The 20289-nt window shown below is 40.1% G+C and overlaps 1 protein-coding gene across 1 annotated transcript in view; it reads right to left on the bottom strand.

The window, feature by feature from the left end:
* ALK (ALK receptor tyrosine kinase) overlaps positions 1-20289 on the bottom strand; it is a 316153-nt gene that overhangs the window by 43681 nt on the left and 252183 nt on the right. Inside the window, exons 9-11 of the mRNA XM_075147934.1 lie at positions 12543-12712; positions 1548-1642; positions 12-155 (exon numbers count right to left, since the gene is read on the bottom strand). Of these exons, the coding sequence (XP_075004035.1) occupies positions 12-155; positions 1548-1642; positions 12543-12712 (409 nt within the window). The remainder of the gene's footprint in view (positions 1-11; positions 156-1547; positions 1643-12542; positions 12713-20289) is intronic.

Below are 20289 nucleotides of genomic sequence, written 5' to 3'. Positions count from 1 at the left end.
CAGACAATTACCTGCTGGACCAGAAGTAGGGGCAGTGTGGAGTTGGAGATTTCCCAGAAGCTTTTGTTCCCATCCAAACTTCTTCTGGCCACCTCTACTGGTGAGCAAATTGCTTGAGTCTGGTGTGGTACCTCGAGGTATCTTCTCTCCACTGACTAGAAAACAAAAAGTCACATATTGGTTTATCACTAAGGGTGGCTGAGTCAGTATGTAATCCAAAACTGAAGCTAAATAAAGGGCTGGAGGCTTCTCTGCTGAGAATAAGAGCCTGCAGTCAAGGATATAACACTATTAAAAGGAAAGGGCAGATTGACTTTCCATTGCTGTTATGGGAACTATGACAAAAGAAAAATAAACAGGAATGAGTGGTGGGCAAAACAGCAAGTGAATGAAGATACAAAGCAGAAATACAGAATACAATCTTTAGCAACTGTTAGAAAGTTTCTCTTTTAGCCAGTAAAAGTATGTGCAATCTTTTTTAATTACAGCATAATTTTAAGATCTCTTTAGAATACTGGAACCTGAGGTACATTGTACTTATGCACAGAAACCAAGGCGTATGACTGCATAAATGGAAAGACTCACAGTCCCAGCCAATGCAAATTAACATAGCACAAAGCAGATGAAATATTCTGACTGCTGTTGGATCAGGAAGTGGCTTAGAGGTTATCAACCTGAACATGCTACAGAGGTTGTAGCTTCAAGCCTAGAGGAAAGAACACACTTAAGTTCTACTGCTCAACCCAAGATAGAAGTTTCATGTGTTCAGAGCAGCAATGCTTCAATCCTCATGTAAGTTGTTGGTCTGAGGTATAGAGTGACAGATCATTGAACACATTTACAAATTAAGCAATTCACTATGCATGAGATTGTGAAAGGTGAGCCAGACACAAATGTTCAATAAAAATCTAAACGGGATGAAATCTGGCAGCAGAGGTATAGACTGGGCATATTCTAGAGGCCAGTCAATCACAAAGTCTGGATCAGAATCCAAATTTTTCCCAAGAGTAGGAGAGAGTGAAGATCCTAGTTTCTGATTCGGACTTAAATGCATGTCAGTCCAAATAAAATAACCTTGTTCTAATTTAACTGGAGTATTGTGCCCAATGTTATTGCAAAGTTAGTGTCAATCACAGGATGCCTGTCTTTCCCTAGCCAGAGTCCAACTGTCATTCATTTTGATAACTGTCACACAGCAAATCAGATCACGTGGAACTCTATAATCACAGATTGGCTTCTGCATCCGCCTGAGTGGATAGGTGATGCTACTGTCTCAGCTGGAAGCTGACTCTCCCACACCATAATGTCTTACTACCCATTTACTGCCAAACTTGGAACCCATTCACTCTACGGCTCCACTAATAAGGTATGCACCTGAACGGTCTCCTCCATCTAAGCACAGTTACTTCTGAAACATACCTTTACATTTCAAGAGTCCTTTGAAGATAACAACACCCAATCCCTTCCCCACAGTTTCAACCCCTTTCCAAATTTCAATTACCTAGCAAATAAAAGACAAGTCACTTGCAGATAAAAGGAAAACTTACTTGTTAAATAACAGTCCAGACTAAGGGAGACATTGTCAAAAGCAATAATGGCATCAGATCCTTCTTCCCATGAAGCGATGATCTGAAACCAAAACCTGTACAGATTGGAAGAACAGGGATTAAATTCTGTTAAAGAGATGAAACTCAGAGCTCTTCACAATTAAAGCAGTTTTAGAATGGGGGAATAAAGCTTTTCTTTTCACATATAAAAATATTAAATTGACAGAGAAAGTATCCTCACCCCTTGCAAGCAAAGATGATCTGAGGAGGGGAGCTGTACATGAATATAGGCAGATAGAAAAAATAATATAGCACCTCTTCCCTCCAGAGGCATACAACCTGAAACAGGTGCAAGTATGCGTGTGTGTGTGGGTGTCAGGACAGAAAATAAAGTCCCCTGGTTTCTGGCACAAGAAAAATGAAACACCTAAGTGATTTTATTCTCACAAATGATTTACACCCTAAAGTGTTAAGAAAAATAAGTAGGCTGGGGCTCCTGAAGTCATTTGGAGTTTCTAAAAGGAACTGGCAATCAAAGGCTGAAACCAATTTAGAAAGTATTTGGTGTTGATCCACCCTCTAGGAGGCAAAGGATATCTAACAGTCCTGGCAGTCACAAAAGAGAGGAACTGACACCGGGTAGTCCATAGCAAGAGCAGAACTCATTATCTCCTTGTAGAAGCTGAGCAGATTTGCCTTAAATCACTTCCACGCTCTCAGCTGGCTTTCGCCAGGAAGTTCTGCCTCTCCTACATTACCAGAAGAAAGATCACTGTAAACTCACCCTCAGTGATATTACAGGTCAACAGAAAGAGCAAAAACAACCCACAATCAAACACTTCAAATCTTATAGTATATTGACCACGTGTTAATTTAGTGCACTCATGGATTTAGATTTTCTCTTAGCTTAGCAAGTTCATGTCCTCCCGATGCATATCTGCCACATAAAATCATAATACTCTCCTTAGGAAGGAGAACAATTTCTAAAAGCAGCCGACCATGGCCCAGAAGTGAGATACAATGTTGAGAGGTTGCATCAAGACTATAAAACCATGAAACTATCATATGCTGTAGAACAAGCTGCAAGAGAATATGAAATATTATTTAAACCTCATTCTCTGTTGTATCTTGATGTCTTACACCAGCAGAAGTTAAGCCATTCATGGGTCTCTCTCATGGACCTATGGCTGATGGTTCCTGCTCTATCTTTTAGACATAAGTGTTCAGCCAGAATGTGAATTCTTGCAGGTGTTCCAGTTTAGACAAGAAACTGATGACAGAACAAAGTATTTTTGAGGAGCAGTCCTATTTATTTAGAAAGGCTGTAGAAATCATGTCCCTTCACCGCAGCAAGAATCTAAACACCAGCAGAATTTTTTCTTCTCACAGACTCTAGTCCTTTATGCATGGTACTGAGTCTTAGCTTTTTGTCTGCTATCAATATTCTTACATTAGTCTTCTTGTCTCCTACTGTTTTTTAAAAATCTACCTCTCCTTTACCAACCAACATCACAAAACAAAATTCAAGTGAAGCTTCTCTGCTCATATGTATATTTACTTTGGGACAGCATGTTCTTGTGTTTTGAACGAGGGATTTGACTGTTTCAGCTACCTGACTGTCAACAAACATAACCAGCTTCCATGTTGTTCTCAAATATAGTGCAGCTTTCACCAACAGTGATGACAGTGAGGTTTGGCATAAGCTAAAACAGACCCCAGGGATATATGTGCCTTTTGAGGGTATCTAGATTGAAATGTCGTCGTCTTCTGCCACTGGTGTTCTTGCTAAGCTACAGATGGGGACACAGTCAGAAAAGCTGATCCAACCAAAGCAAAAACTTCAAACAGAAAAAGATCCTGGCAGTCCCTGACAGGTGCAAAGGGTTTAGAACAGAACACAGTCTGTACACAACAGAAAAGAGTTGATATAGTTACCATGTTCCTCCTTCTTTACTTCTGGTAAAGTAAAACAATGATGCTTCAATACTGAAATTTCTTGCTCCTTGGAGATATGCATTGGACATATGCAGAGACTTTTCTAAAATGGACTTTTTATGTTCTAAAGATATGGGCAGCTGCTATGAAAAAGCATATTTTTTGTGGATATGGTATTTGGTGTTGATCCACCCTCTAGGAGGCAAAGGATATCTAACAGTCCTGGCAGTCACAAAAGAGAGGAACTGACACCGGGTAGTCCATAGCAAGAGCAGAACTCATTATCTCCTTGTAGAAGCTGAGCAGATTTGCCTTAAATCACTTCCACGCTCTCAGCTGGCTTTCGCCAGGAAGTTCTGCCTCTCCTATGGTGGATATGGTGAAGGAACAGTATCTCTAGCATCAAAGGAAACTCCAAACAGCAAGACATAATTTTCCTTGCTAAATGATCCATCTTGATCAGCTGAAAAGGTAGCAGCTCCATCCAAACAAATCTGAAGATCACAAAAGTGTATTTTTTGCCTTCCCAATCCATACAAAATGCAACTGCAGTCTGACATTGCCAGAAGCCTCACCGTTCTTAGTTGGTATACCTGAAACCCATTGTGGGTATGTCTAGGAGGAGAACTGGAAGGAACATAAAGTCCTTGGATGTTAAACTGGCTTCCAAGTACATCGGCTGTTCTCCCCCTGCCTTCTCCCTCCGTTTGCTCCACAGCTGACATCCCACAACACTTCAAATGAAATTACAAGCTCTAGCATAAACATAAGCTGTTTAGTTCGAGACATGCCATGTGAGTCTTAAACAAAAGCTGTTGGACAAAGTGGGCTCTGATCTCCTTTTTTTCAGTAAGTTACTATGCCAGTGGCAGAGATTTATATTTACAGTTAATTCAATTTAAGAGACAGCCTTGCTGATTTCACCTGCAGGAGCACTGGGACCAGAACACTTGAGAAGTTTCCTGAAGTTCACCAGGGATGAAAAAAAATTACAGAAATGCCTCCAAAACAGAAAAATCATGTGAATGTCAAACACTTTTAGGACCATCAGTGCTGCTCTGGTTGTATATCCATCTGTTTTTTTTTTCTAACATGAATGCAGTTTCAGTACAAATCTTCTCTTGAGACCAGCATTTCTGCAACAAATAGTTCATCTTTTTCTCTTCTCCAGTTTAATGCCACTATTAATTTAGAAATATGATGTCTTTCAGATCCCATTGAAACAAGATCATCAGTTAACCACCATTTCAATCATTAGCTTTGGTGGTTTTAGCTTAATGGGCTAATTAAGGGAAATTTAATCAAAACTCAAGTTGGAAATGTCACACATCAGTGAGATGGAAAAAACCCCACAGACAATCTCGTTCCCTTGCCCCCTCCTTTTTTTTTCTTTCTGTTTGATCCCTGCAATCAATGAAACAACTCCCTTTGACTTTGGTGAAAGCTGATACTGAAACACCAGAAGCGTATGTTATTGCCGTGACTCAGTTGCTGGAGGTGACAACGTCTCACTGATATTTTTGCACAGATCAAAGTGGGGTATGCTGACTGCACATCCAGTACTTAAACTGGCACCTATACAGCACAGATACTGGTCCACAGCACTGTGTAGACATATTCATTGCAAACACAGATGCTGTGGTGGATGGCCATAAAAGAGTATTCCTGAAGGTAATTACACAGGAGCAGCAAAATTAGTGCTGGCAAGTTTGTTGTGACTTTGCTGCTTAATAAATCCCAGCAACTTCCTCACGTGGAATCCAAATCCTCACCAGATAAGTCTGTGTTTCTCAGCTAGATTTCTTCACAAGAATGAAAATATGGCTGCTACGAAAGGCTTTAATAGCTTGGATATTAGAAAAATCGTTACTGGAGGACTGGTGGAAATTAATTCTTATCTGCCTCTTCTTTTGTCCTACTTGGCCCCAGGAGCACAGCTAGAAAAAAAGTTCCTCAGATGTATGACAATTGGGAAATACAAGTTACATCCTGCAGAGCTGAGTGTCAGCTGAGCTGTGAATACAACTCATGCAAAGGCCTGTGTGGTTTTTTTTTTTTTAAATCTGTTTGAGGCAGATGGGAAGTGCTGTACCAGGTGGACAAAAAAAACCTAATTCAAATCTCGCCTTTGGGGAACATCAGCTCGGCTGTCTGAAGGATACAAGTTTTACATAAATTCAAAAACCACTCAAGGGTGACTACTGATCAAATATTTCAGAGTCACAGATAAGAAATGGCACCAAAGGCATAAGGCATAACAAATAAGCTTTTCTTGGTTTGTTTCTTTGGCCCAACCTGTGAAATCTGAATCCAGATGAACAGTTCCTTGAAAGGTAGGACCAAGCATATTCCAACTCAGTTAAATCTGACAGAAACAGGATAACATCAAAGCTTCTGGGCTGTAATCTTCCCCATTCCTCAGGATCTTTGAATCTTGGGTTTTATTTCCGTGTGGTCAGAATTTGAGCTTCATCACATCATCCTGGATTTTCTGTTCAGTTGGTTCTTTTTGCTTACTTATTTTTTTCTTGATCCTAACAGAAGACTGGTTTCCCCCAAAATATCTGGGGCTTATTTACAGAGGGAAATATAGAGCTAAAAATATGAAAATACATCTATAGTTATGTTGGTATAGCCTCCATGAGGACAAACTGTTTTGCTTACATCACCTATCTTTAGGTCTTCATTGCACAGAAATATTAGCTTCTGGGTGTATTATATCCTCTTCTGTTCGGAGGGAAATAAAAAACATTCTCCTTGAATTGAAGATCTCAGAAAGCTGATTTTGTGCAAATTCTGTAGCTCCCTCCCTTCAGCAGCATCTCTGAATTCCACCTAAATATTGTTCCTGGCTCATGCAGACAGTTCAGGTTTCCATTAGCCAGACTCAGGCAGCTGTCTTCATGCCATTATTTTAGAAAGGCTCATAATCATTATTTTTTTTCTTTTTATCATAAAGATAGGGATTATTAACCAAGACTGAATGTTAATCTCCTCTGTACTCAATCCCCCATGCAGTGACACAATCACAGCATGCCTGTACGTACAGATCCCATTTCATAACTTGTAATGTTTTGCCTCTGATGGAACTGATTTCTCTCTCTGTGTAGCTAAAATAATTACGGCTGAACCTGCTGAGGTACTTACGGAACGGAGAAGTTTCAGGTCACTAACCCTTATTACATTCAGGTTCCCATTAACTTCTCTGTTACAAATGATGCACTGTTAGCCCACTTCACAAAGGAATACTTACTATTTGGGATAAAAGACATACTTAGGTGGAATGAGATTATTTGGAGAAATATAAGCATGTTAACCAAACTCAGTTACAGTGACAGAATTGCCATGCAGGAAGTTACTTAATAGCCAGTAATAAAGGTTGAGATTCAAAGGTGTTATTAAAGGCAACCATGCTGAATATATACACGTACAAAATCTGTCACAGGTACTCTGCACACACGGTCACCAAAACTCCCTTTTTCAGATGAACAGAACAGCCATCAGCAGAATAACTCTCTTTCAAAAGGAGGCCAGTACCAGACATAGTTAATGCTGCAGAGCAGAAGAGCAGTGATACGGGCATTAAAGTCTCACTCTGTTTTTAACAAAGTAGTATGGGACTACATCGGAGCAACAGAGGCTGGGCTTGTTGGATGGGTATAAGAAGAAAGAATAAAGAGATCTGGGTGTAGATGTGACCAATATATATACGGTAACGTGTAGGGAGACATATGTCTAGCTTGTATGGAGGGTCCCCGTTTCTTCATAGCAGAATGGGAAGAAAGTTCAGGAATAACCGGTACAAAATGTTGCCAAGAACTTTCCTTTTCTTTTTCTTCCTTGATGGGAAACCTGATGCCCAGAAACTTATTAGAAAGAAAATCTGAAAGCAGTGTGAGGGAGAGACAGAGCAATGCAAGAAGAAATTATTAGACAAGAAGAGTGCTTAGCCACAGCTGGTAGAAATACAGCAGAGTGGTATGACTATGAGACAACTTCTTTTTACTGCTCTTTTTACTGCAGCAATGAGTGAGAGGTTCCCCAGCTGCTTTGGCTGTCATTGAGATCACAGCTGCTGAAGGAGCCAGGCAGAACAAAGGGTCTCACTCCCGAGGACTGAAAGGGAATCCCACTTTGATATGTAAACCAAAAACTGATGAGCACCAGTGTAGTTCATAAAAATCCAGCAAGTCAGCAAGACAGGAATAGGTAAAGAAGCCAGTTTAAGGAAAGAAAGTATATTCATCTCGATATGAATTTTGACTTGTTGCAACAGAATATTACCTTCTGAGGTAACTTAAGTTTGTAGACTTTTTTGCTTTCTTCCTCAGGAAGGTCACATCCATACCTAGCCTTCCAGGTAAGTCACATTTTCCTCTTCCAACATAGCAAAATTCCTCAGTCCATGTTCAAGAGAAGGTCATCAGCAAGAAAATAATTTTGAAGCTCTCTAAGCACAATAGGACCAAAAGAAAATTGTTTTTTACTTTCTGAACATGCTAACCTGTTAAAAGGACACAGAGCCTAGTCTTACTATCAGCACCACGGCAAATGGTGCTGCTACTTATGACTAAAAATTTAGTCTCTAGGGATCTCAAGTAAACTCCTCCTCTCACTCCTCCTTCCACCATCTGGCCACTACTACTTAAGACTGGCTACAAATTTAGACTTTGTGATGCCAAAAAAATAAACTTAAGAAGGAAGTAAGCCAAGGAAACCTTCCTAACCAGTAGACACATTTACATTCCTTTTATATTTCTATATAATCTACTTCTATCAGAAGACTGTACTGAGGTTGGGCAGGTTGCTATTAATACTTGTCATTTGTAAAAATGTTCCTCTCACAAAAGTTAAAGTGAAATCTTTAAAGAAAAGGACAAGTTTAGTAGAGAATATAGGCCTTAAAAGATCAGAGCTGGTCTAGGCTGGGCTGCTTATGTAGAATCCACTTCCAGGCAACTCCAGCCAGGCGGCAAACAGACCCACAGAACATTTAGTCTACGTGTCACTCCACATGGCTGGCCTCAGCTTCACCAAGCGAGCAGAAATCAAGAGAATTAGAATTTGTTTCTTAAAGCATTATTTTTCCAGCCAGGCTTCAGCCTGTTAGAGCTAATCCTTTTCCACCTGTTACATTGCCTAGCAAAACAGTTGCTAGGCGAGTTGGTGATAATAAGCATCAGCCTACAGCAAGCTCCAGAGAATCACTTTGTTACACGTGCTTGTATTTTACCTTGTGATATACTTTAATCATACTGTTAAACTAACAGAATGTCTAATTATTAGCTACACAAATCACTCATCTTCAATTACATCAGGCTTCTGTTTGCTCTTGCTGTCACATTCCCATCACTGTATCATTATTAAAATTTAAACTCACACTTACTAACTAAACCCAAATGTATAAAAAAGCAAGCCCAAACTACCAACTACAACAGAGCTTTCAAGACTATGTTTCCTACTTGCATTTCTGTGAAGTTAAAAGAGAACAATTCTCAACAGATTCATCACTTATCATTGGAAAACAAATAGTAATTTTCCATCAAATAAAATGATTTTACAATAACAAGTTCTCTACACTACTCTGTCCTGGTTCTGGCTGGGACAGAGCTAATTTTCTTCCCCGTAGCTGGGGAGGGTGCTGTGTTTTGGGTTTGGTATGAGAGGAGCATTGATGGCCCATTGATGCTTTGGTTGTTGCTTGCACAGGGGACTTTTCGGCCTCCCATGCTCTGCCAAGTGCAGGGGAAGCTGGGGGAGTGGAGCATAGCCGGGAGAGTTGACCCAGCTGGCCAATGGGGTATTCTATACCATGGGACGTCATGCTCAGTATAAAAACTAGGGAGGGCCCTCACGCATTCGGGACACACGGTTGGTGAGCAGTTGCATTGTGCATTGCCTGCTTTGTATATTCTGTTATTGTTGTTGTTATCATGGTTATTATTACTGTTCTACTTTGTTTTATTTCCATTATTAAACTGTTTTTTTCTCAACCCACAAGTTTTTCTACTGTGCCCTCCTGATTCTCTCCCCGATCCTACCGGGGTGGGGGGGATGGGGGTGGGTGGGTGAGCGAGCAGCTGCGTGGTGTTTAGTTGCTGGCTGAGGTTAAACCACGACATACTCTCAACCCAGATACTTTAGCACTGCATTAATGTGCAAATTCCACTAAGTAAAAATGACCAATTCTCTAGCTTTCACTAATCTGTGCAGATTACTTGATTTGCAGATAATGTGTCCTTCAGGGAGGGGTAGGCGGCTCCATGGGGGCCAAATGAAGTATAGTAAGGATTATTAGTTCATTTTGAGTGTATTTAAGTGGCACCTCTGGAGATTTTGCCTTTTGCCTTTGGTAAGCACAATCTGTTCAAGGAGCTCTTGCCCACAATTGGTTTCTTTAATTGTAGCTGCTTTGATGGCATATCCTTCATCAGGCCCTTTGCCCTTCCTCCCCCATGCACAGAAGATACTGAGCATTTGCAATTGGCTTACAGCTCTATTAACCTCCACACCATATGAGCCGACTCTTAAGACTGTTTTACCAACACCTTTCAGAACAAGTAAGGATAGCTAACTTTGGGAAGATGCAAACAGCCAGGACTTCAGCCTCTTTAAAGTCCACACAGAAAAAGATCTTACACAGGATGAAATTTCATCTAGGTGCTTTCCTAAGGATCAAATAGGAGGAAAGAAGACAATCCTCTCCTCATCGTACTCTCAGAAATTAAGCATGTGTCCAGGATTGCCCAGGCTAATACAGTGCTAGAAATCTAACATCCCTCAGTCCCAGTTTAGCTTCTTTGTCATACTCCTCCCTACATTCTGTGCGTGCCAAATCACCTGAAATGTTCTAACTGTGATTTTCTGCCAAAATATAATTTCTCCCAACAGCCTGAGGGATATCAAACATTTAAGAAATGCCTGTTTCTAAAGATAGAGCTAATCTAATTTCTTGGAAGTCTTCCTAATGATACTTTGAAGTGCTATAAGTCAAACATGGAAATTATGGCCAAGCAGCTTTTGAACAAGCATGCTTTTGAGCAGTTTTAGAGCATATTATCTTGTTATTAATAACACTTTCCATTCAGCTTCCCAATCACAATGGAATGTGCTTTAATTTTGTGTGGAACTGATACACTGGTGTGCTTTATTCAAGAGCTTTACTTCTGTGAAGTGATTTAAAGTTTCAGCTCCTTCTGTAGGAATATCTGCAATATCATGCTTCTTCTAATGCAGACCCTCACAGCTACTGACACAGGAACCAATTAGAAAAAGACAGACACAGCAAGCTTTCAGCAGCACCAGCATTGCGTTCACATCAATTAGATACTTCTTACAGTTCAATAAAACTGTCATTTATCTCCAAAGTATATATACTGCAGTTTCCCCAGTACCATTTCGGTGTACGCTTCCATAGAGTTTCTTCCTAATTTGTACATCGGTCCAGATTTCCTAGGGAACAGGTTTCAAGATGGTGAGAAAGACACCTGCAGTATTTCCAAGTCTCACAGGAGATTTCTTTCTTCCCAGGAAGGATTAGTTTCAACTTAATCAATCTTAGAAAAAAATTCATTAAAATAGTCACTATCTGTGAATAAATAAGGACAAAACTTTTCAAGAGACACCAAAACTTTAAAGTTTTCCTTGCTTACATCTTAACCTCCAACAAACTGCCTTCCTTCAGTGAACCCAGCTGTCTTTCTCTGTAAGTAATGGGGAAGTAAGGGTGTCAGCACCTTATACATAATAGTCAGCACGGTGTATCTGTTGGATCTGTGATTCCACATGAACCACTGCTAACCTGGCTCCTAAGATGAAAGTATTCTCTACCTGACTGTGCAACCAGAGAGAATTTAAAGGAAAGCAATAGTATAAGAATACAGAATAATTCAGGTACAAAACATTCCCCTGGCAACATTAGAAAATAAATCACATAAATAATAATGGCAAAATACACCATTCTTCAAAGGAAACACACCTGAAGGGAACGAAGCAACCAGGTATTTTTACAAATGGTGCTTCAGCAGTGACTGCACAATAAGCCTAATGCTGATATTTTTTAAATCTTTGATGCACACATATTAATTATACATTCAGGACCGAAGCGTTGGCAGAGTTCTTGTTGTATTTGCAGCCTACGTGCATCCCCAAGAGCCAGCAAGATAAAAGACATACTCATGCAATGTTCAAACTTCTTATGAGGCAAACTATCCCTTAATGAAATCCATTATTTCTAGGGCACAGATTTCCAAAAAGACAAAGGACGCCAGTGCTCATGACACAGATTGTAGATGCATCTTACAGCCTAAGGGCCAGGGCAGCAGGAGGTGAAGTATGTCTGCATCTTCTCTAAAACAGCATAAGCCAGAGCACACACAAAAAGTAAACAATGAACAATAGAGTATTCTCTTAAAGCTGACTTGTAAGAAACAGCTAAAACAACACTCTTTAAATAAGCATATGCTACCAGATTAAGCATATGCTACCAAATAAACCTTTTATGCTTAAAGCCAGAATACAGTCATAACTGAGCCCTTTAGTAAGCTGAGCCTCCTACTACAGCTAACACAAAGGTGTTCAGATGCATCCTTGTCTGATTTTCAGCAGGTTCTTCTCCCATCTCTTTCATCCTCAGATCTTGACACATTGAACACTGGGGACTTTGATACCCATTAAAAAAACCAACTATGGAGCTCACATCCACCTCTAGCAAACCACATAAGAGGATCAAACATACTATATGAAACAGTATGTGAGGAGAATGATTATTTCACATCAATGAAATGGAGACACAGAAGTTTAAGCACCTTGCTGTAGACTACCCAGTGACCCAGTTTGTGAACCAAGACCACCACCCAGGAGTTCTAAAATTGGGTGTTTTGCTCTAACTACTCAGTTATTCTCATTCCCCACCTGTAACAGAAGATACCTCCCGGGGACAAAGCACGACCTCTCCCTGAGGGAACCACTTCCAGAAGCGATGCTGGCCATTTTCATGGCCAGGTAGCTAGTGATGAAATGACTGATCACCATGAAGGAGAATGATGAGGAGACTCATACCTATCCAGTATATCTGGGAGAGGTAAGATCATCCACTGCCATATTCCCACACCTTCGCTGTTATCTGAATGCCAGAATGTCCGGCTCTGTTCCTTTCCTGTCTTGTTCTCGACCAGCACCAAGGATATATTTCCCAGCAAAATACCATGGATGAGCCATGACATTCGTAGCTAGAAGAAAGAGAACATATGAGATTAAACATCACAAACATTATCCAAAAGTTAAAAAAAATCCCAACTCTTCTTTCATTTCTTTGTTTTCTAATCACCAAAAAGTTGATTCTCCCTCCTTTATGCTAATGTAATCCCTTTAGAAAACTCCACAGATGTGGAAGCCTGTAATACTTAGTATATGCTATTCAATATTGGAACTACTGGCCTTTTTTTTGGTAAAGTTGAGTCCAAAACATCTCTGTTTTAGCTTTCACATATGTGTCTGTAATTTTAAAGGGATAAGGTAATACCTCTATTATCTGCAGTACCCAGATCACACTCCCCTAAGATGCCATCTAAGAGATTCAAGTTAAGACTAACAACTTTTTCAGCAAAACACTTTTATATTCTGGCAGCAGCAAAAACACAGGGAGAATAGCTGCAATAAGCAGGCATCACTACTAATCACATCCGCATCCCCCAGATACTCTTCAAAAATCAGTTTTTCCTTACCTCATTCCAAGCGTCTACAGACTTTCCAATTAAAGTTCAGTAATAATTAGGTTTTTTATTAATTAAAATACCTTAGAGAACCGGTTTTCTAACATTTTGGTTACGTTTAATGTAATTGAGTCCATTTCCATGCATTTATCCCTGTACGTAAAATTATTCCATGTAGTTTTCTCATTTTATGGCTTCCTCTCCCTCGTATGAAAAGAAAAACAATCCCTTCTACATCAGTCTAGTCTCAGAATCCACATTATATGAATATAGTCTTCTAATTTTCTTGGGAAAAAGAAGAAGTCCTAGCTCTTTGTTGATAAAGAGCATAAGTAAAATACACATATATATTACATGCAGGAGCTGGGTCTCATCTCAATAACCAGTAGAGGTGAGAATGCTGAAGAAATGAGTTTATTAAAGCTACATTAATGATGGAGTTTTGGACACAAGAAAGTGTTCAGCACAGTATCTAGCATCCATGCATGTTAAAAAACAGCCCTCTGGTTTTTAACACTTCAAAGTCAACACCTAAGTCAGGAGGCTAGGAATTAAATTTATATTTTACACGGGAATACGTGATAACATTACTTACTTTCTTGCTTTGATAGCATAAAATACTCATATCCATTTCTCAGCATAAAACACAACTGCTAGATTTTGCTTGCTGTTTCTATCTCATGGTGTAAGTCTGTCCTGGCAGATAAGTCAGATTTAGGGGTTGAAAGGACAGAAGTATTGCTATTATTCCTAGCTTATGTTCACAATTTTGGGTTGGGTGAAACAAAATTCTGGGTACCCATTATATTAATTACCAGTACTGAATTTAGGTAAATAGTGCAGTTCACCTACCTGTCTCCAAAGTTACAAAAACAGCAATGACTTTGACTACGTTGCAAAACTATGACAGAGACCAAAAAATCTAGATGTGGTTCTTCTCTCTCTCCAGTCCAAGAATCACTGCACTTGCCTGGAATCACTCCTGGGTCTGTTGAACTGCTAGTGCATATGACACAAGCATTGATAAGCTGTATAAACTGATATGCAGGTATGGGTCCGTGAATCCATCTCATTGCCTCATTTTGACCACAGGTGTTCAAGACTGATGCATAGATTTTCAGTACTTCAAACCATCACTGGGGCTTTCCAGTGATGACTACCAGCTCACTCTCACCCTAAGTTTGGGAAAGGACTTGTGGAGTCCCATGTCTTTTTCCATAACGTCAGACAGTGGAAATCATAGGATGAATTGTGAGGATTTTCACCAGAGAGAAAAAGCAGAGTTGAGCAGGACTGCAAAGAAGTGCTTCAGATACAACACAAAGTGATGGCCAGGGAGGCAGCTCGGGGAGGGCTGAGTTCATACCCACAAGTTCACCAGAACCAACACTGGTGGAAGAGGTGTGTCCTGGTTTCGGCTGGGATAGGTTAAATTTCTTCCTAGTGCTGTGTTTTGGATTTAGTATGAGGAGAATGTTGATAACACACTGATGTTTTCAGTTGTTGCTAAGTGCCCTCCTAGTCCAAGGACAGCTCCCGTGCCTACTGACTGAGCTAGGTACACAAGATGGGAGGGAACATAATCAGGACAGCCAGCCCAGCTGGCTAATGGGGTATTCCATACCATGTGACGTCATGCTCAGTACATGAACGGTAGGCGTGATCCAGGAAGTGCCGATTGCTACTTGGTTATCGGTCAGCGCGGGTGGTGAGCAATTGTATTGTGCATCACTCATTTATATATTCTATCATTATTATTATTATTATTTTCCCTTTTCTGTTCTATTAAACTGTCTTTATCTCAATCCATGAGTTTTTCTCACTGCTACCCTTCTGATTCTCTCCCCGTCCCACTGTGGGGGCGGAGGGAGTGAGCAAGCGGCTGCGTGGTATTTGGCTGCCTGCCAGATTAAACCACGACAAGGTGACAAAGGTTTATGGTGTAGGAGGCTGATGCCTTCAAACTTGGTATCTGCATGGCTGCTCCTAATATGGAGTATTATTCTCTCCTCCCATACATGGTCTTAATGTCAGGTGACAATCAAGATTAAACAACCTGTTGGGCATTTTATACTTTCAACTGCCTATGAAGTGAGACTACTGAAATTACAGTGAAGATTGCTCTTCCTTAAATATCATTAGAATACCTTTTAGACCCACTTAAGAATTTCCCCTGAGAAAACTGATCAGGACTAAATTTTTTTTTTTTTTTATAACAACTTTGGAACGCCAGTGGACATTTAAAGCACTCAACCTATAGCAGGGAAAGCAAGTCCTCTTACTGAGAGTTCATATGTAAAGCACTTTTAGGACCCTAATGTCAACTCTGCTGTAATGCACTATGTGAAATTTCTAATACAGGTAAGTTGGAGCAACTTCACTGTGCCATTTTGACAGTTCAAAATTTGAGAGGTAAAGCCCTGAAGCTCCTACTACGCAGGAGCTTTCAGACCTCTGTCTCTTCTGGAGACCTGCCAGACAGTAAGAGGCAACATCTACATGGTCAGAAGTGCGAAAAGAGTGAGCCTTTGACAGCTATTAACGTAACACTAGAGCAAAAGCTGAAGCAATTGATGAATTGGAATGGATGTCTTTGCACACATGTCAGCTGTTTGAAGGAAAGACGTAGTTGGCATTAGATGTGAGAGATCAGCTCGTTGGCAAAGTGCAATATGCAGACTCTAATGAACTGGCTCTGAGTGAATCAACTGGCACTGTGTCCAAATGGGCATTTTTGGCTGTGATTTTGATGGTTTCTAAGCTTCACAGCAGGGCAGTCCAGGTCTTTTCACACCTGCTGAAGTGAACCAGAGCAGATGATGAGCTGGATGCCATAGTAAAGACTTCCGAATGGGGCTGGCATTCATTCTACAGAATACGGCATCAATGATGGCAGATGGTTCTACATACATGATGCGCCTTGTAAGTAGTGCAGTGGCACATTTGGAAAAATCTGAATCTGGGCTGTTGGTGGCATACTGTGACATTATATTTCAAACATCTCCCTCTGTGTTAAACCAGCAGCAAAATATTCAGAAGCTAGAAACATCACTGAGAAATTAATTAAGCATTGTGGGTAGGCATTGGCTCAACGGCACCTTGCTTTCCAGCTTTAGAACCCACCGTAGCTGGTGATTAGCTGTTCATATGCAAACCCCTGACTCAGTAAATGAAATGCTCTAAACTGATTTGGAGAAAATTAAAGAGAGAGAGAACCCATGGTAAACACACAGCATATTGAGCCAAAACTTAGGTCAGATGGCCACATGCACTGTACTGCAAACACCATCTGGAAGGATGCCTTCTGAGAATCCCCTTAGCCTCTGATTTTGTGGAATTTCTGAACTGACGAACAGGAGACTCAATTCATCCAAGAAAGAACAAAAAGCTAATCCTCATCAATATCAACAGGGCTTGGCAGGTTTAACAGAAAGGTGAAGAAAAACAAGGAGCGTAGATTTTCTAGCACAAGTTGCATAATTTCAAGACCACTTGAGAATGGAGACTTGCATTTTACTTCCTTATGTACAAAAGAAATAAAATACCGAGAACCTTCTGGGTGAAGTTTGGGCCTGCTTACACCTGTGAGTCTACTTTAATGGCTAGAAACATTCCAGTATGAACCAGTGCTTAGACATCTGATTGACACACACTCACAGCAGCATAAATAAAACATTCCTCAGTGGCACTCCAGAGAGTTGCTGTTTCTTTTTCCTCCCTTTCTTAGTGGCAATGCCCCTGACTATTAGCATTACTTTGCTACCTGGCAGGAAAAGCTAGTTGTCCGTTCTTTAGCACAAGTAACCAAAGAAAGAGGAAAAGACGCACATACTTCAAACAGGGCTTGGAGTAAGGTATTTTTAAGAAGATGGAGAAGAGCCTAAAGGCATCCTGCTCCCAAGGAACTGCAGTAGTTGGATGCCACTGGTGGCTACCTTGCTATCCACACCCCAACTCTGCACCACAGGCTTACATCTTGTGAGACAGCACATTACTTAGTTCTCATGCCCCCAGTCCTTGCCTCCCACTTATAATACTTGCTCAAAGGAATTGCTCAAAATTTTCCTGACCAGGAACTGTGGATTCTTGAAATACAGACATTTATTTTTCTGAAAAACATAACTCTTGTCTTGGGTCTTCTTCACTGGACAGGAAACAGTAGAAATTGTTTTCAGATGTGAATGCACTGACCCAGTAAATGTAAGTCAGGCATTAAAGAAGCTTGGAAAACACCTCATCGTTGAATAGAAACTGAAGCTGCAAGTTGGAATACGGTTTACACAGAATTAGACAATAGCTGCAGACACCTTTGCCAAGTCTCAGTAAGTTTTTTGTACATGAATATGAACTACGTTTGAGGCATGAAGTTTATCAAATTGGCAAGATTGTTTTTCCTACTATAAATGAGAAATGGTTGCACACAACAGTACAAGCAAAGACATCTATTAGGACTGCTCAGCAATTTAGACTTGGACGCTTATGAATACGAAAGATGACCAAAAGGTCTTGTTCCTGTTTTTTGGCCACATCAACAACTGTGCATGATCAGTCTCTCTTGTAGTATGCTGACACTTCTGCTTTTGATTAGGACTCAGTTGTGCAAGCAAAAACCTTATGTAAATGATAATTAACTGATCTTGTAGCTTTAAAATACCTAGGCAGGCAAGAGAAGCTTGTATTTTATATGAACAGATTCTCATGCTATTAATCTCGCATTATTTTTTACTTATATTTACTTTTATAAAATCAAGAACCTAATAAAAGTACCTTCATTTCAGGAAACAAACAAACATAAAAATAAAGACGACAACAAAAGAGAAAGAAAGAGTTCATAATTTTGCTGCCAGAGTACTGTGGAGTGACCAGGCCTTCAAGAAATTTCAGATATTATAGATCCTCCAATCCAATGACATAGAAGCCAGGTGGCAAAGGAAGCAAGAAAAGATAAAGACAGATAACAGTGAATAAGCTGTACAGATTTTAAAAACACCACTTTAAAATAAAAAAAGGATGCTAACAATATTCTGCAAAATAAAGCACACGAAATGCTGTGCTAGAGGCATATCTATGTTGCATTTTTCATGCTCATAAATGTTCTGAGTCAATGTTATTACCATCTACCCTTCTAAGTTATTTAAAGCTCGAGGAATAGAAGAGAAAGAGAGACACGCTCTGCAGGTGTCAGTATGGGGCTCAGAATGCACTCAAGGAATGATTTCTATTATTGATTTACATGCTTTAAAAAAATACAACACTTTTGCATAGAAAAGAGAACTGAATTAATAACCACAGAGGATGAAAACAACTTTATATCTATAAATGAGAATGAGAGGGCAAACTTCAACTATACTGTTTTACATCAACATATTATATTTATTTTCTAGAGGGAGTATGTTTACATTCAAAAAGTAATTTCAGGCTTAAAAGAAGTCTGGCTCAGTTTAGTACTTACTTACATAACACAATGGCGGCTTTCAAGAAATAGCTAGTTGAAATGGCAAAATAGCATCAGAAAAAGATTTTCATTATTTTAAACATGGCCAAAAGTACAAAGCTCTTTTACTATCACAGGAATCTGTTTTAATTGTTTTTCAGCACAACTATACCTTTTAAAATATTTGACCCAGGATCTAACAGAAAAATGAAATAATCTGGTTCCCAATCACAATGTTGTCCCTCTTGCAGAGTCACCTTCTTTTGTGGAGACGCATGCGATAACATTTAAGGCTAATTTCAAGTTCATCACCATCCAGGCAACATCACCTCTGTTGTTATTCTCCTTCTCTATTATAGCCTACACCAAAACTGCTTGCGAAGCTTTCACTTCTCACATATGGCACTAAGTCTATCACAGATTCCCTTGTGCTGAGCAAAGCACAGTCTTTCTAAAAATCTCCAGACTGTTCATGTTTCTGCAGTGACTTTCAAACAGAAGTAATAGCCATAATCCACCACAAAACGAAATCTCGCAGGATAGATATGACTACTGCTGCCCAGGCAGGTACACACTGTACCAAGCCCTCACAGAATGCAGTAGTCCTGGACCTGGTCTTACATCTTTTTATGACAGAAGCCCAAACACTTTGGGAAGACACAGGTATGGCTCTCATGATCTACAGGTGCCACAGCATCCTTCAAAGCCTGAGGATGCAGACGGCAGGGAGCATCTCTGAAAAATGGAATGAACTGCGGCAAAGCAATTTAGTTTTGCCAAGGGCGGTGTCTGAGATGACAGCACTTCCCTTGGACTTCAATTGCAATGTGGTTCCCCAGATTCCCAGACAGCGATACAGTTACTGATGACATGCATATGGATTTCTTCTTCAAACTGAGGAAATGTCTAACCACCCCATGATCCTCTTTGCCCTGTCGGTCTTGTGCAGGCCAACTGATTCCCACTCAGAGGAGGGGAATACAGTGTGAAGAGAAGGGGCGATAATACTGTGCTTTATTGCTCAAGCTCTATAAATTCTGCCTTTAAATCAGGCCACTGTTTGGATTAATTCTTCACAGTTTATGTGCATTCCTATGCTCAATTACATGTGCTTTGTTTCCAATGAACTTTTACATGTAGGTTAAAAGATTTTCACTCTTGATTACTGTGACTCAGTTTGGTTCCTGAAGCATTTCCTGAGCTTTTTGTTGCATCTCCCCTTTCTGGCTATTTCAGGGTAATGGAGCATGTCTTCATGGACTACACGTACCACTTTCTGCATTCCCCCAAGATTTAGTAGAAGTGCCACAGTTTCCCTCTACCACATAAACTGGGTTTTAAACACACAGTTAATAGGGTCAATAGGGAAAGGACTCCACCGAATGTGCAACACGAAAAAGCTAACAAAGACTGTCTGGACTGCAAACAAGCGAGATTCTTTGAAGCCAGGATACTCTAAGATTTAATAAAACAACAAAAAGAAAGAGAAAAACTAACTGAATCAAGAACAAAGGGCAGCATCACAAACTAACCACTCTGACCTGCCAAAAGCACTGAAGAACAAACAAAATGAAAATATAAAACTCCTCAAAACAAACAAGAGCAAAGTGCAATACAAAGCTACACACGAAGTGCAAGGCACATTAGGGCCAATCCCAAA

This window comes from Calonectris borealis, chromosome 3, assembly GCF_964195595.1.
Source record: "Calonectris borealis chromosome 3, bCalBor7.hap1.2, whole genome shotgun sequence".
Taxonomy (NCBI): Eukaryota; Metazoa; Chordata; class Aves; order Procellariiformes; family Procellariidae; genus Calonectris; species Calonectris borealis.
This window is presented reverse-complemented; position numbering and strand designations above follow the sequence as displayed.